General features: G+C 40.1%; 1 protein-coding gene across 1 annotated transcript in view; it reads left to right on the top strand.

The window, feature by feature from the left end:
• The first annotated feature begins 6,059 nt into the window (after positions 1-6,059).
• Positions 6,060-15,509, top strand: part of UBXN2A (UBX domain protein 2A) — a 14,627-nt gene continuing 5,177 nt past the window's right edge. Inside the window, exons 1-5 of the mRNA XM_075201366.1 lie at positions 6,060-6,148; positions 9,964-10,024; positions 10,336-10,456; positions 12,324-12,433; positions 13,362-13,499. Of these exons, the coding sequence (XP_075057467.1) occupies positions 9,981-10,024; positions 10,336-10,456; positions 12,324-12,433; positions 13,362-13,499 (413 nt within the window). The 5' untranslated portion in view covers positions 6,060-6,148; positions 9,964-9,980. The remainder of the gene's footprint in view (positions 6,149-9,963; positions 10,025-10,335; positions 10,457-12,323; positions 12,434-13,361; positions 13,500-15,509) is intronic.

Raw genomic sequence — 15,509 nt, 5'->3', positions numbered from 1 at the left:
TACACTCTATACAGACATAGGACACTACACCCCCAACATGACCTTACCACCGGACATGATCATAATACAATTCTATTACACTGTATACAGACATAGGACACTACACTCCCAATATGACCTGACCACTGGACATGATCATAATACAATTCTATTACACGCTATACAGAGATAGTACATCAAGTGGAAGACATATTCTACAGTTTTTTCTGTCCAAGTATTAACATCAATTAGTTCTTAATCAAATACTACACCTACCCAGCATGAGCTGACAGTGTTCTCCCCAGAAAATCTTGCCAGCCGGGTGGCATTAAGAAGCAGCCAGGTGGGGGCAGTTGTAATACTTTGCAATAATAATGAAGAATGTTGGAGGTTATTGCTCACACCTGCCAGGATTGGTCAGACTGGTGGTCAGTGGTCTAACACACACTGCTGGCTGTAGTGCTCACATAGTGCCTGTTCTAATAGCAGAAACAATGGTTTATTCTATTATAATAGGACTCTGTTGGGCTCCAAGAGCCAGGTGGCAAGGAAATAGGTGCTGGGTAGAATGCTGCATGATCATAATACAATTCTATTACACTATATATAGACATCGTACATCACAACTACCCAACATGTACTGACCACTGGACATGATTATAATACAATTCTATTACACTGTTGTGACCAGGTAGGGGCGGCTCGGTCCCATCTCCTGGGGTAGATGGTTTTTATAGCAGCCAAGAGATTTCACACACAAGAGATTTCATACAGGTCCAAAGGATTTGTGCAACTGGCCTCAGCCAGTTTTATTCAGTAAGAAAACAAAAGAAAACTTCAAAATAAACACCTTGCTGTCCGGCTCTAATGAAACACTGGTCACTCCTGACTAACAAACTAAGACAAAACAAAAAGAAGTTTCAGCACAGTTTACTTACAGGCAGATATCAGGCTCTCTCTCACAGAGACTGTGCAGCCCTTGTCCCCAGGCAGCGAGAGACTGACTGAGCTGCAGCCTTTTACTAGCACCACTCAGATGCAACTCCTGATTACCAGTAGAATCACTGGTAGCTTAGAAAACCTGGTTAATGGGCCTAATGGATAGAGCTCACCCTCTCTCTCCATACATAATCCCAGGGCCCTTTTCCGAGTTTTTCAGGCCTATAGCCCTACACCTACCCAACATGATCTGAAATGGTCATAACACAATTATATTACACACACCATATAGACTATTAAAGTAATTTTCATCGTTTTCAAATAAGCATTGTCTAAGCGATTTCTTGTGGTTCCAAAGCACAAACAATTTATTTAGCAAAGCAAAGGTTTAGCAGTTAAATAATTAGGCTACAGTACAATACAGCCAATACCAAATACATACGCTGCGCTCTCTGCTGGGTCCAGCGAGACAGTCCTTCAGTCCAGAAGACTGTGGTCAGTGATGACTGGTTTAGCTGGTCCCAGGGAGCTGTATATATACACTCTGTGTTACAGAGAAAACAATACAGATGATGTGGCTTGCTTCTATAGGTCCAGGCTTCAGGAGGGTCCAGTGTAATGCAGGTCATAGGCCAGTTCAAACAACCCCTTCCAAGGGTGGGGGGTCAACATTGCAATGGTGGGGGTCTGCTCTCCAGATGATGACTCTAAATTTCCCGCCCAGAATCCAGTTTAAACTAGTCTATTAACACTACACAGACAATATCATTCTAATCATTTATTCCCTAAAATCTATAACTACCATACGCAATGTGCGTTCTGTTTGGCGATTGCATCGGATGTCTGCAAATAAATTGGGGATTAGAAATATACTAAACATGACATACTTCCCGTGACCTGAACTTAAAATATCACTAAAGTGTACATATAACCTTATAATATATAACTATAAACCAAATAACATCTGCTCATAAACGACTGTGGAATGGAACCATTATAAATATGAAATATATAAATAAATAAATGTGTAAGTGCGAGTGTATGCATGCGTGTTTTATCGTGTAATCGAGTCATGACACGTAACACGCAGCGTACTGATCGCAATCGCACGGTAAAACAATATTAATCAATATACTTTCTTTCATCCAATTATACGACTTCGACAAGACATACACTACATGGCCTGAAGTATGTGCATACCCCTTCTAATTAGTGCTTGGTCATTTCAGCAACACCGATACTAATAGTCCATAAAATCAAACCATGCATTCTCCGTAGTTAAACATTAGAAGTAAAATGCGTCGTCCTGAAGTGCTCAGTGATTTTCATGGCACTCTCATAGGATGTCACCTTTCCAATTAGTCAGTTCGACAAATTTCTGCCCTGGTGGTCAACTGTAAGTGCTGTTATTGTGAGCTGAAAATATCTAGAAGCAACAGCAGCTCAGCAGTGAAACTGAGGCTATACAAGTTCACAGAACAGGACGGCTGAAGTGCGTAGTGGATTAAAATCCTCCAAGTTCCAAACAGCCTCCGCAAGCAATGTTAGCACAAAAACTATTCGTTGGGAGCTTCATAGATTGGGTCTCCATGGATGAGCAGCCAACCGCAAGCCTCAGATCACCATGCATAATGCCAAACGTCGACTGGAGTAGCGTAAAGCACACCGCCATTGGACTCTAGAACAGTGGAAACGCGTTCTCTGCAGTGACAAATCACGCCTTACAATCTGGTAGTCTGATGGACGAATCTGGGTTTAGCAGATGCCAGGAGAACACTTCCTGCCTGAATGCGTACTGCCAACTGTAAAGTTTGGTGGAGGAGGAATAATATTCTGGTGCTGATTTTCATGGTTTGGCCTCGGCCCTTTAGTTCCAGTAAAGGGAAATCTTAATGCTACAGTACATAATGACATTCAAGAGGATTGTGGACTTCCAACTTTGTAGCAACAGTTTGGGGAAGGCCCTTTCCTTTTTCAACATGACATTGCCCCTATACACAAAGCGAGGTCCATCAAAAATTGTTTTCCCAAGTTTTGTGTGGATGAACTTGTCTGGCCTGTACAGAGTCCTGATCTCAACCCCACTGAACACCTTTGGGATTAATTGTAATACCAACGGCATGCCAGGCATTCAAACATCTGTGTCTGACCTCACTGTGAATCCCCTCAGCCATGTTTCAGAATGTAGTTGAAAGCCTTTCCAGAAGAGAGGAGGCTGTTATAGCAGCAAAGGGGGACCAATTCGATATCAATGCCCATTGGAATGAGAATTTCAACAAGCACATATGGATGTGATGTTCTACTTTTGTCTATTAAGCTAAGGATAAAAGCGATCAGAGAAATAATATTCCAATAACCCCCTTAATAACACAATATACTGAGCAAGCACCACAGATAAGATAGATCTTGAGTATTAGAACTCTGATCCTAATTTGTATCTGGCCTGCAGTATCTCTCTGCTACCAGAGGTGCTGCTGTTTTACCATTGGACATTTCCACCTCGACTGCAGGAGTTAGCCTCCTTTCCTGAACATCACCTGCATCTGTCCCACTGCCTTATATACCCGCCCCAAACATTGCTCCTTGAAATTCATCAATTGTTTGCTGCTTTTGTTCCCTATCAGTACTCCTGTGTAATTGTGCCTGTTATTCTCCTGATTATCTGTCTTCTGCCTGTTCCATCATTTTGCACCTTTCTGTATGACCCAAGACCTTGGCTTTGTTTGACTTTGCTCCCGCTTACTCCTTGGTATCATTGTGGATCAACTGAATTCTGACCCCTGGCTTGCCTGACCTATCCTGGTATTCAGTGTGCTTGTGCCTGCATCACATCTTTTACACCTGGCAAGCCTGGTATCCAGCTTCTCCAGCTCCCAAGCTATATCTGGCATATCCTGTACAATCTGCCTATAACCTTTGACTGCACCTACTTGATACCTGTGAAATCATTGTTATAATAAAGACACTTTGTTGTCACTACCAATACATTCTGTTGTATCCATATTGGGAATCTGAACACTGAGTAAAAATTGGGGTATCCTGTTGAAACACACAGTATTAAGGAACAGTCTCCCTTTGAAATCTAAAATTATTTTTAAGCGACACCCAAAAAGAACAGCTTGGCCCCAACAATATGCAGACAAAAAGTAGATGAAACATTCTCTTAGTTGAAATTAAAAAAGGTTATTTTTTATCTTGCAAAGTCTGCAAATTTGGTGCAAAAGAAAAAAAGACATATCCCATAAAAGGAAATATCAATTGAACAAATCATTTAGAATTAGAGAGCATTTATTAAATATTAATATGGGGTTGGAGACTCATTATGTCTCTACGCTTTTTTCATAGTTTCCTAATATGAATCCTGCCAGTCTGAAATTCATGGGAATAGAGTATACAACAATGGGGAACAGAGGTGGTGATAGACAGAATATATTATCCCAGAGAGAGACATTTTGGCTACATGAGTTAGTGACCATCCCACCGGATGGTTGTAATATAGATATCAACATAGGGGTTTTCTGTAAGATTTTAAGAAGCTTTTTATAACTACTAAGATTTTAGAAAAATTACGTTTTTTATACATTATTGGGATATAATTCATTTTTATTGATCTTCATTTGAGATTCCTCTTATGATCCATTTTATTCATTAACATTTCTGTTATAACTTTTCGCTAGTTACATGTATTTGTAACATTTACTTATCATTAGATTTGATCTCAAGAACCAGGGACGCATCACGTTTTAAGTTTATCTTAATTATGGCACTATTTCCATAGAGGAGGAACAGAACTTAGTCTCCCTGAATGGTGTACATGTTTTACGGGTCTGTGATATCCAGCATATACTGAAACAAAGTAATTTATTGTATTGCTACATTTAACAAAAGGTGTTTTAAAAGTATGGATACTATAAGGTTAGTTGGAAGTGTGAATTCTTCTGATACGTTTCAGGAGCATTTGAAAATAACCCTTACAAAAATCAACAATCATCCAATGGGAATAAAAGAGAGGTTTCAAATAAAAACTACTGGATACACATCACCACTACTTTCTGAAGAAGATAGCGCCCAGGAACTGCGTCAAAGGTGGCGATTGTGGAAAGAAAGGACCGTTTTGGAGCGAGGCTAAAATTAGCTTCTTATTTTGGCCAACTTCTTATTCACTTCTTATTAATGCTCCAGCTTCTTATTCTGAAAACTTTATTTTTAAAGGATCACTAATTTAACATTAGATTAACACTAAAGTGTGTCTCTTACACAATTGCAACTGTATTTTGCCTGGCCCGACATGGATTAGGGCATGAAATCAGATGGCAAAGTGGGCACCAATGTCAGTTTGATCTGTAGTTTTTGCAAGGGTGAAAATGCATTGGGTCACTATCATAATAGTGGGAATCAACAGGGGGTGGTCCGCTACATACAAACCACTCATATTTTGCTTGGCCCAACAACATTTTGGGCATGAAATCAAGTGGTAAATGGGCACAGATACCATCTTGATAATTTTGAATAAGTATATATATATATATATATATATATATATATATATATATATATATATATATATATATATATATATATATACACACACATACACTTTATACATATTACAAATACCAATGCACCTAATTAACAGGATTTCATCAATGGATATGATCATAATACTATGCTATTCCACTATATACAGAGATACACCAGGCAATATGACCTGTCACTGGACATAATCATAATACAATTCTACTACAATTTATACAAATTTAGGACACTACACCTACTTGACATCACTTGCACCTAGAAGAACTGGGGATGTTCTACTGTGCAATTAAAGTTAATGCCAGGGATATGCTCTGATATATATTTTAAAAACCTTAATCTCATTCTCAACCTAAACCTCAGAAACATCCTCTTCTAAGCCAACTACTGTACAATGTTACAGCTATTATATTAATAAGCTAATTCTATTGCAGGCCCATGCAGGATATATTTAACGTACTAAATTACACAGCAAAATAATCTAGCTTTTCCGTGGTGTTCATTGTTTAAACCTCTGCTACACCTACGCTTTAACAACTGGTGTCATTTAGTTTGCCCACACTAAAGATGGCGTTGATGACTGCATCTCGCGAGACCATGAGGGAGATCTGTGATGTCAGCGGCGCAGATTGTGGTTTCCGGCATTAGGCGGCTGCGGGGTGATGGGAGACGGCTCCTGACGGTCGCTGTGACGATGGTGAGTGCGTATACCGGGGTCTGGCACTTACACGGCGTGTGTTATATACAGGGCACATCAGGCAACGTAGTGACGTCATTGGTGGTCTGTGTGTGCAGGTGGCAGCAAGTGGGGGCTGCTCCAATCGCTGCACCCCCTCCCTCCTCCTCCCCTGTGTATGTAATACAGGGTCACAGCATATGTGAGATGACCCTCTGCCAACATGTCTCTATATAATTATATATATATATATATATATATATATATATATATATATATATATATATATATATAGTTATATATAGTGCAGCAACACACTTTATCTGGTAGGATAACATGAACTCTGTTACAGCAGGAGCTTGTTGTTTTTTGTGTGATATTTCTCATTATCACCCAGGTGTAGGCTAAGCAAATGTATTGGTAGCTAAAGCTGGGTACACACTACAGAATTTTCCACCAACTTTTTATGCTGAGCGACTTTACATGCGACCGATGGTCCGATCGCTCGGTCCATGGACTGCATACACATTAGCCTTGTTTTAGACGATAAAGGGAAGAGCGGACGTCCCTTTAGTGACTTTTTACAGCCATGTTGTCGTGAGCAATGACTGTAATTTCGTACTCACTGTTGTGGATCGGTCGGAATTTATACACACTACACAGTGGAAACGAGATTGGACCGAAAATGTTAAACGGTACGACCAACCAAATGAGGCGACAATCGTCCATTTGGGCAGACTTTCGCCCATTGTGTCACTGCACACACTGACCCGACTTTTGAACGAGTGTTCGTATGTCGGCTGATTTAGCCGATTATTGGATGAAAACTGTGTAGTGTGTACCTAGCTTAAATTACACAATACAGTCTATGTGGATTTTATCTTGTGGCCATGTTACATGGTTGCTTGGTATCTCAGGAGCTCTGTTATTGTTATTTGATGACTCGGCATGACTGATACTTCCAGAAGTCATTCAGTGCTTACCTCTATTAATTTATATAGACCACATAATAATGCGATAATTTATATAGCTATGATGGGTATGTGTTTTCTTGATCTAGAGAATGAAGTGTAGAAATTATGTTGCTCTATGTTCTAGCCAGTATTATATAATGACTTATGTAATTACTTGAAATGTAATGTGGGTGGGGACTTTATTGAAAACTGACATACCAAGAGCAATGTTGTAAACTATAGCAATAGATGTTGGCTTTACATTTCTAAACTGTACTAGTGAAATACCAATCTGGCTGTGATGGGTTACAGTACAGTTTTGCTGTGCATGCTTTTCAATATTTATGTGCTCAGGTGTATGTTTGAATATCTTTGTCTTTTGACCAGATTTTTTCTATCTACTCTACAAAATAACACATTGCCCTAAGTAATCTGTGCCCCTTGAGTGGTGTCCAAGGACCCTGTATCACAATGGGAGAAGTGTAGTAATTTGCCCCACAGTTTTTGCTGCGCTGACTGTCCTTGCACTCTTTCCAATCCAGGCTGAAAGGGTTACATTGACTAGCCCCCTGCACTGAAAGATTGGGAGTGTGTTCAGGAATGATGCATCTAGATTGTGGCCTTGGGACAGAGAGATATATGTGAGATCAGTGATGACATAGTCTGAGGTTGTTTTGATCTTAGTTCTACCAGGGCTGGACAGATCCTTGTCTCCAATGTGACTCATGGCGCTCCCCCTTCCTCCTGCATGGAAGACCATCCCCTGTCTACTGCACCTGCTGGGAACCATTAGATTCTGTTCCTGGCACTCAGCCCTTTCAGACATAACGTTCAGCTCTGCCCACAACAATTACTATTTCTGTATCTGTTGCTTAAGGATAAAACCTGCAAACAATGCAGAAAGCAGCTCCTGATTTAGCCATTGGCATTATTAGTGCCTATAGACCCAAAGGTGCATGATTTCTTCAGACTATTTGGAATAAAACAACATTAAGTCATTTACTATCTCCGTCTTTTAACGAGTCTTAGACATAAAAATCTTTAAGTTCCTCTCCATTCACCTGACAGCAAAATAGGACAGCTAAGGTTATGTGCACACAGACCTCTTCTACTCTGTATCCATTATAATATGGCTGGATCTAATTCCATGGTTTTGTTTATTGTTGTTTAATATAATATTTCTTACTGTATAAGAATACAGATTTGTTTTATCTCTTTCATTGACTATTCTGTTTTGATAAACCGATAGATGTCCATGCTGTCAATTAAGACTTTAAAGGGACTGCAAACAATATTTTTGTTTAACTGTGCTTTGGTCATGGGATTGTACTAGATGTAGTTTGTAAGTTCTCCCTTTGTACAAGCTATAGACAAGCTCAAGGAGCAGGTAGAATTTGTCTGATTTTCAGTCCTTTCCTACCTCTCAGTTATATTTCCAGTTACTTGCATATATCCCTTACCACTAGGTCACGCCTTCACAGTAATGTGTTGTAGGATGATTTTTAAACCTCGATAACATTCTAAGAATAATGTGGAGGAATTATGAATGATGAGCGCTGTAAGCAGTCTTTCTAGCACCATCATAGAAACTCGGTAGTGTCACTTATATATGTATCCCTTATTATTTAATGTTAGCCCCCCTTTAAGCTGCATATATAGGATGGAATCCTGCATGCAAAACTGATTTTAGTCCAAATTGGTCCCTACATCGGCAGTTTTCTTTATCAGATTTTGATTGGGCTGTGCTTACAAGTTGACTGCTGAACCACCTACTTTTTATCCTAAGACTGGGAAATGTTGATGATGATGTCAATAACTTGAGGAATGACGACATTACCAGAGTTATCATCCACAACATATGGGACAAAATAACGTTGGTTATTTTATATGGTAGTGGATTGTATTTTGTTTTGTTTTATCTGACGGCAACCAGCCAACATTTCCAGTAATGCTCTTATGTAGAGCGTAAAGTGTATTCTCAGAGATTTATGTGCATGCGTGCTGCCAGGCGTTACCGTTATCAGATGTTATGTGGTATTATCACACCTGGAATGTTGTGCCTGATGAGAAGGACATTATGTAGCTGTCGGTGACCTGACCGTAGTGGAATGACAATATATCTAAGAGATTGGCTGTCTTAGTAAGGTTATTGGGCATGATCATCTAGGGCAGATTGTGTTTCAGAGGACATCTCCGTATAAAGCAGACTTGTCACTATTCCTAAATACCCCAATGTGAATATAAAATAAGTTATACCCGTTTACCCGGTAGGGGTGTTTAGAGAGGCAATGAGACGGTGCTAAGTCAGGAAAGCCTCAGAGGTTAGGACAGACCACAAGCCTTAGACTCCGGCCTGAGGGGGGTGAGCAAACCCTCTCTTAAATTTGATCAGGTGTTACAAATGTTCTTTACATACATTATGTTGCAGCAATTGTGCTATACAAGGTTACATGAGATCTAGTACACATCCCTTTTCTTCCACTTTGAGGGTCTGTAACTCTTTCATTGCTGGTATCAACCGTAATGTCTAACACAGCAAATGTTGATATTGAAAGTCAATGATCAGGTTTGTCTGATTATTAGCAAATGACTGAAGGGGGACAGCATGATATTATTATTTTGACTTGTTCTAATATTCTTATTTCCAAATCTTTAATGTGGTTGTACTTTGGCCAACAGCTAAATGCAAATGTTCCTTGGCGTGGACAATTTACTTAGAACATATCTGGACAAAAGCAAGGAGTGTGTGTCACATTTTGATGTTCAATATAGGAGAAAACAATAGCTAGTATTACAGCACTGTTATATGTTGTTGCTGTATAACAAAGGATAATAATATATCATCCTATGTGTAATAATTATTATTTTCCTTCTGTGTAACAGGATGAAGTAGTACAAAGATGAGGGAAGCTGATAAGACTGACACAATGAAACCCCAAGACAGGTACTGTTCACCCCGTCATGTTATTAATTAATGGGTTTATGTTACGTTATTTAATAGTGCGTAAAACATTTACAGAGGACTAAGGTTGGGAAGATCATTCTGCTACATTGTAACATAGTTAAATTGCTATTTCCTTGTAGTAGTAAAGTTATTTGCTTTTCCTAACTGGATGCTACCATAAACCATTGACTCATCCAGCTGGGAGAACTAGTTTTAGAGGCAGGCTGCCCTGCTGTTGCCTGTTCTGCAGCTTCAGTGTATGCTGCTAGTTTGGTTTCTAATTTGTACGGCACATTTGTACTATTATTTAGAGCTTCCAGGGCTGGGAGAAGGGGCAGCGAGCGGAAGCGGTGTGATTCCTTTGTGAACAGCCTGTTTGAAGAAGCAGAAAACGCTGGCGTTACCGCTTCACCGGGGGATGAAGAAAGCTGTGTAAGAATGTAGTAATATGTTATTAGGTGCAGTATATTGTGTAACTTCAGCTCTCGCTGTGTCTGTAAGCTCCTGATGTCTTACCTTATACTTTTCACGTCTTGCATGGACCGTATAAAGATTACTTAGATTTAATAGTAATAAAGTTATAAGTAATTATCAGTGACTAGTTTATTTTACTAGAGAGATAATCGAATATATGAAAAAAGGGAAGTGGACAAAGTCTCGTATAGTCGGAGCACTCTTAGTTTACACTAATATTTTAATTCACATTTAAAATCCAATGTTTTATTTCATTTATTAAAATTCAACTTCCACATAGTTTATACTATAAACAGCAAAATATTAAAATATAGAAAAAGAGAAATAGAATTGTATAATAAAATATTGTGATTTTACAATATATTAAGACTGTGGGGTATATTTACTAAGCAGCGGGTTTAAAATAAGTGGAGATGTTGCCTAAAACAACCAATCACATTCTAGCTATCATTTATTTAGTACATTCTACAAAATGACAGCTAGAATCTGATTGGTTGCTATAGGCAACATCTCCACTCTTTCGAACCCGCAGTTTAGTAAATATACCCTCTGTTTATTGCTTTAGACTCACAGGTTTCCCTCCTATCATTCCATCTCTCTAAATGTTATGAAAGTGCAATCAGAATATCCATCTCTTAGTAACATTTACTGTGTGTGTTTAGGAGCACAGACCTAATAATTGTTTAATAGTTTTAGTCCACTGGTTAATGTAACTGTCGAGGGTTCCACTTTCTCAATGTGATCCTGATCGTATTAAGAGAAGTGTGAGATTGGCCAAAAGATCTATTATGACAGATCCTCATTAATTATCTCATAAATTTGCCAGGTTTAATCTGCTGCCATCTTGACTAGTACCAGATGTATCGAAAGCTGTAGTACTGCGTCTCAAATCTAGTATTATTATCCATGCTCTGTTCACTCAAATACCAAGTGAAAACCTCTAATCCTCACGTGTATTCTCTCCAATAGTACTGATGTTAAATTCACTTATTAGGCTTCCATTCATCCGAAGTGAGGTCTAACTGAAATCTATGTTAGCAGGACTGTTATTAGTTCCTAAAGAGGTTTATAGAGGAGCAGAGAGATAGTATGATGATTCTCATTAGGGAAATCGGGCAATGATTTAACTCCTCAGTCATCGATCCTCAAGCAGAGTCCTGGACTGTTCACTGTCCATTTATTCAACGCGATCTTACTTGTCTGTATCGCTCTTTAATCTGGAAGGAGAGAATCCGTTAATTGCGAGATGCTCTCAAACTAGCATCTGCAGCAGATGGATACATCTGTTTAGGGGTTAAATAAGTGTCTATTTGTTCCTCTTAATGTTATGTATGGCTTGGCTTTATCATTCATATTAATTGATGACTGTAGCTGCGGCGTTATGTTGCTTCGCTGCATTTTAACTATCATTAAACATATGTCTCAATGAGTCTATGTAGACAGCGTCTTGAGATGCTGCCACCGACGCGCGGTTCACCAGGGCTTCGTCGGGGTGTAATCTAATGTGTCAGACCCCATCGGTGAGTAACGTTAAACTGTAAGAGAGATGCCTAACGTTGGCTTTATCGAAGTTGATGTATCATTAATGTAGTATTTCCTGTCTTATAGTGCTCAATGTTCACATTCTTGACAAATTGGTAACCATGAATACAGCATAAACTGTGCTGTGGTACCATTGCCAGCGTCTTGTTCAGATGCAATCGTGGTTCTGGTTGGATCGCTCTAAATTTTGGTGCTTACACCCCAGACCTCCTCCCTTCTGTAAAGGTCCAGATGACTTCTGACTTGTGCCTGTTGTAATACCGTGTGTCATTTCACCTTGCAGGCAGATGTTGTAATCAAGATGTGGAAAAATGGGTTTACAATCAACGATGGACAACTCAGGGACTATACAGATGCTGCAAACCGCCAGTTCATGGACTTCATGAGGAAGGGGTGAGTGGAGTCATATCCTGACTCTTCTCTTTATGACTTTATTTTTTTTAACGTTCCTTTTAAGGGCATTATTATTAAGGTTTGATACACAAACTTTAATACTATTATCACTGTAACCAATCGCAAAACTTTTCCTACGCTGGCCGCTTCTGATTGGCTGGCAGTGAAGGAGACTGTTTCTCCATCTTTATTTTGTGGCTGCCATTTGTATTGATAGTGTCTAGTTTTATTTACTTTATCTTTACTTGAAAAATTGTCAGGGAAGATGTTTAGGGATCACTGCAAATTATATTTTCTGCTCCAAGTGTTGGTAATCTGGTTACTTTACTACAGTATCACCAGTCAATTGGTCCCCTATTGCAGTGTGTGGCCCCAAAAACTAGCATGATGGACAGTAATACAATTTCCTCATTATTTAGCATGGCTGCAAATGTGAGTAATTGGCCGGTGTATGTAGCGGTCTATACTCTGAGCAGGACTCGTGTGAAGCTGACCTAAGATGCTCCAGTGTGTTTCAGAAGTGATCCAACTTCTTCACCTGAGCATGTAACGGTTGGATTTCATCCATTGTGTCCACCAAATATACCGTGGTACTGGCCTCAATAAGCTGTAACCAGCTTTATGACACAGTTGTAGGGCCTTATTGGTCACTTCTTGTATAGACTTAGCAGCTGTATTCTCAGTCATGTTGACTGTTACGTAGGCTGCATGAACAAGTCGTGATTATGCAATGATGGTTGTCTTGTGGTCCTGTCTGAAGGTCGTGTAACGTTCTTGTAGAAAGACGTTGACCAGTGATTCCGGCAAATCCATCATTTGACTTTTTTATAACCAGATACAACCTTATATGTAAGAATGAAACAAAATGTTATATGCTTTAATATATACGTTAGCGTTGCAGCGGATTGATTGCTGTTTTCCGTTCCAGTGAGCTGCCCCCTGAGTTAGAGAGGACGTTTGAGAAAGAAGAGGTGGCTGTGAACGTGGAAGACAGGAAAAGTGAAGAGTATTCAACACGAAAGAAGCGCGTGGATCCGTTCTCCGGGCAGGGTCACCGATTGGGAAGGTGAGACTCCTCCAGAACGGTCTGCTGGCCCTAGAGTGCCAACGTATACCGCAGCATTGTACAATATAAATGTAATCCATTGACAGACCCTGAATGTACACAGATGTAAAGAGTTGGCGGCTGATGGGGGCTTCTAAGCTGTACCTGGCCGCACAGATTGGTGTCAGGCCCATTGGGTTGATTTAGAGCCGTCCGGCATAAAATCACTGTGTATGAGGGATTCCAAGATTTCTAAGAGCTTGTGTTACTTCTGGCAGAGAGAGAGTGGAGGTGACCACAATGTGTGTGAGGTATCTGGCTGTCTCTGTTTGGGTAATCGGTTCGTTTGGCAACACATGTTGGCAGCGATCACATTAATGTCTGTACAAGTGTCTATGATGAATTACAATAGTCAGACCCTCTTCACAATCTTTTCTACTCATGAAACTATTCATCAGAATGAAAAGAACTTCCATAGCAAAGCGCGTGTGAGTTAGCTTCCTCCTCCTTACAGGTACTGGGGCCAGCGGTGTGGGTCATGGAGGTGCAGCTGCTTTGTGAGATTCTCATTGAGATTACTTGTAGTGCCGTCTGTCACAGTTATCAGCCCTGGTCAGTAGAGCTCAGGAGGAAGAGCAGTGTGTAGAACAGCCAGGCAAACCTCCGTCCGCTTCTGGGTAAGCTCCACGGATCGGGACAGCTGTGGAGGAGTTAGTGTTACCTGCACGTTATCACTGGCCAACCGGCTGGGTGGGTTTAGGGCTCCGATTGCCACAATGTGTGATTTGTATGGCTCCAAAAAGAATTATTGTGGGAGGTGATCTGGTGGAAGGCTGGTAATAATGAGTACTCTACTGCCAGCCAGACAGGTACCTGTGATCGAGGAAGATTGAGTTGTTCATGTGATTTCCTGATGTTTTGTGAGAGTGATACAAATAGTCAGGTGAAGCCAAACCATAGAACCAGGCTTCTCTCCTGCCCCATACTGCAGGCCACTGCTCCCTTTCTAACCATCAGCTTTAGCTCGAAGTATAGAGAGATGCTAACCTTATGTATGTTAGATATGTAGTTTAAATACAAATGTCATTCCACGTTCTAAGAACTGTAATTTATTGTTTTACATGCCCTCCTACATCCTATGTAATGAGTGATCTCTGTGCCTTTTGTATGAGTTGGCAGAGTAGTTTATGTTCATTGCCCAGCGATGTACCTTCTGCATTGTCACACCCCAGGGTAATATAAATGAATAAACCATTCTGCCTGCTCATATCAGGACATGGCTGTAAAGTGCAGGATGTTAAATCTTTGTATGTGGTGAAGGAGTGCAGTCACCAGCCTGTAAGAATGGACTATAATGGTAATCACTATGCAGCGATACATACACTGTTCTGCTCTAGTTATTGCTGTTGGAGAAGAATGGAACATTGTACTGGGTTAATATATAATTGTTTCTCAAACCCAATCCTCAGGACCTCTAACAGTGCAGGTTTTCCAGGTGACAAAGGAAATAATTATATCACCTGTGGATCTGTTACAATGTGTCAGTCCGTAATGATTACACCTGTGCTAAAGCAAGGAGAAGTGGAAAACATGCACTGCTAGGGGCCCTGAGGACCAGGGGTAAGAAACAGTCATATATAATATGGTGTAACGCTATACGCTTCTTTGGAAAGAAATGTCCCTTAAAAATGTTGAGTGATTTTAGTGTGACCATTCCATGTCGGACATATTGAGCACAGACCATGATGGCCATTAGGACAGAAGGGCTGGATGTTAATGTCGTCCACAGATAGAACATAAAGGGGCATATTCAATTCTCGACGGAAACGCAGAGAATCTCGCGGTCCACACACGATTACCGTTATTACGGTAATCGTGCACGGAAAAACCTTTAATATGGTAATTTACTCGCTGGATTTCAGCTCCCAGCTCCCTGAGCCGCGAGCTGAAATCCAGCTATCTATTACCGTATTAACGGTAATAGTTTTTCCGCAGCACGGAAAATAAACATTTGAATATGCCCCAAAGTGT

This window comes from Mixophyes fleayi, chromosome 3 (genome assembly GCF_038048845.1).
Source record: "Mixophyes fleayi isolate aMixFle1 chromosome 3, aMixFle1.hap1, whole genome shotgun sequence".
NCBI lineage: Eukaryota > Metazoa > Chordata > Amphibia > Anura > Limnodynastidae > Mixophyes > Mixophyes fleayi.
Note: the sequence above shows the minus strand (reverse complement) of the source record. Positions and strands in the feature narration are given on the sequence as shown.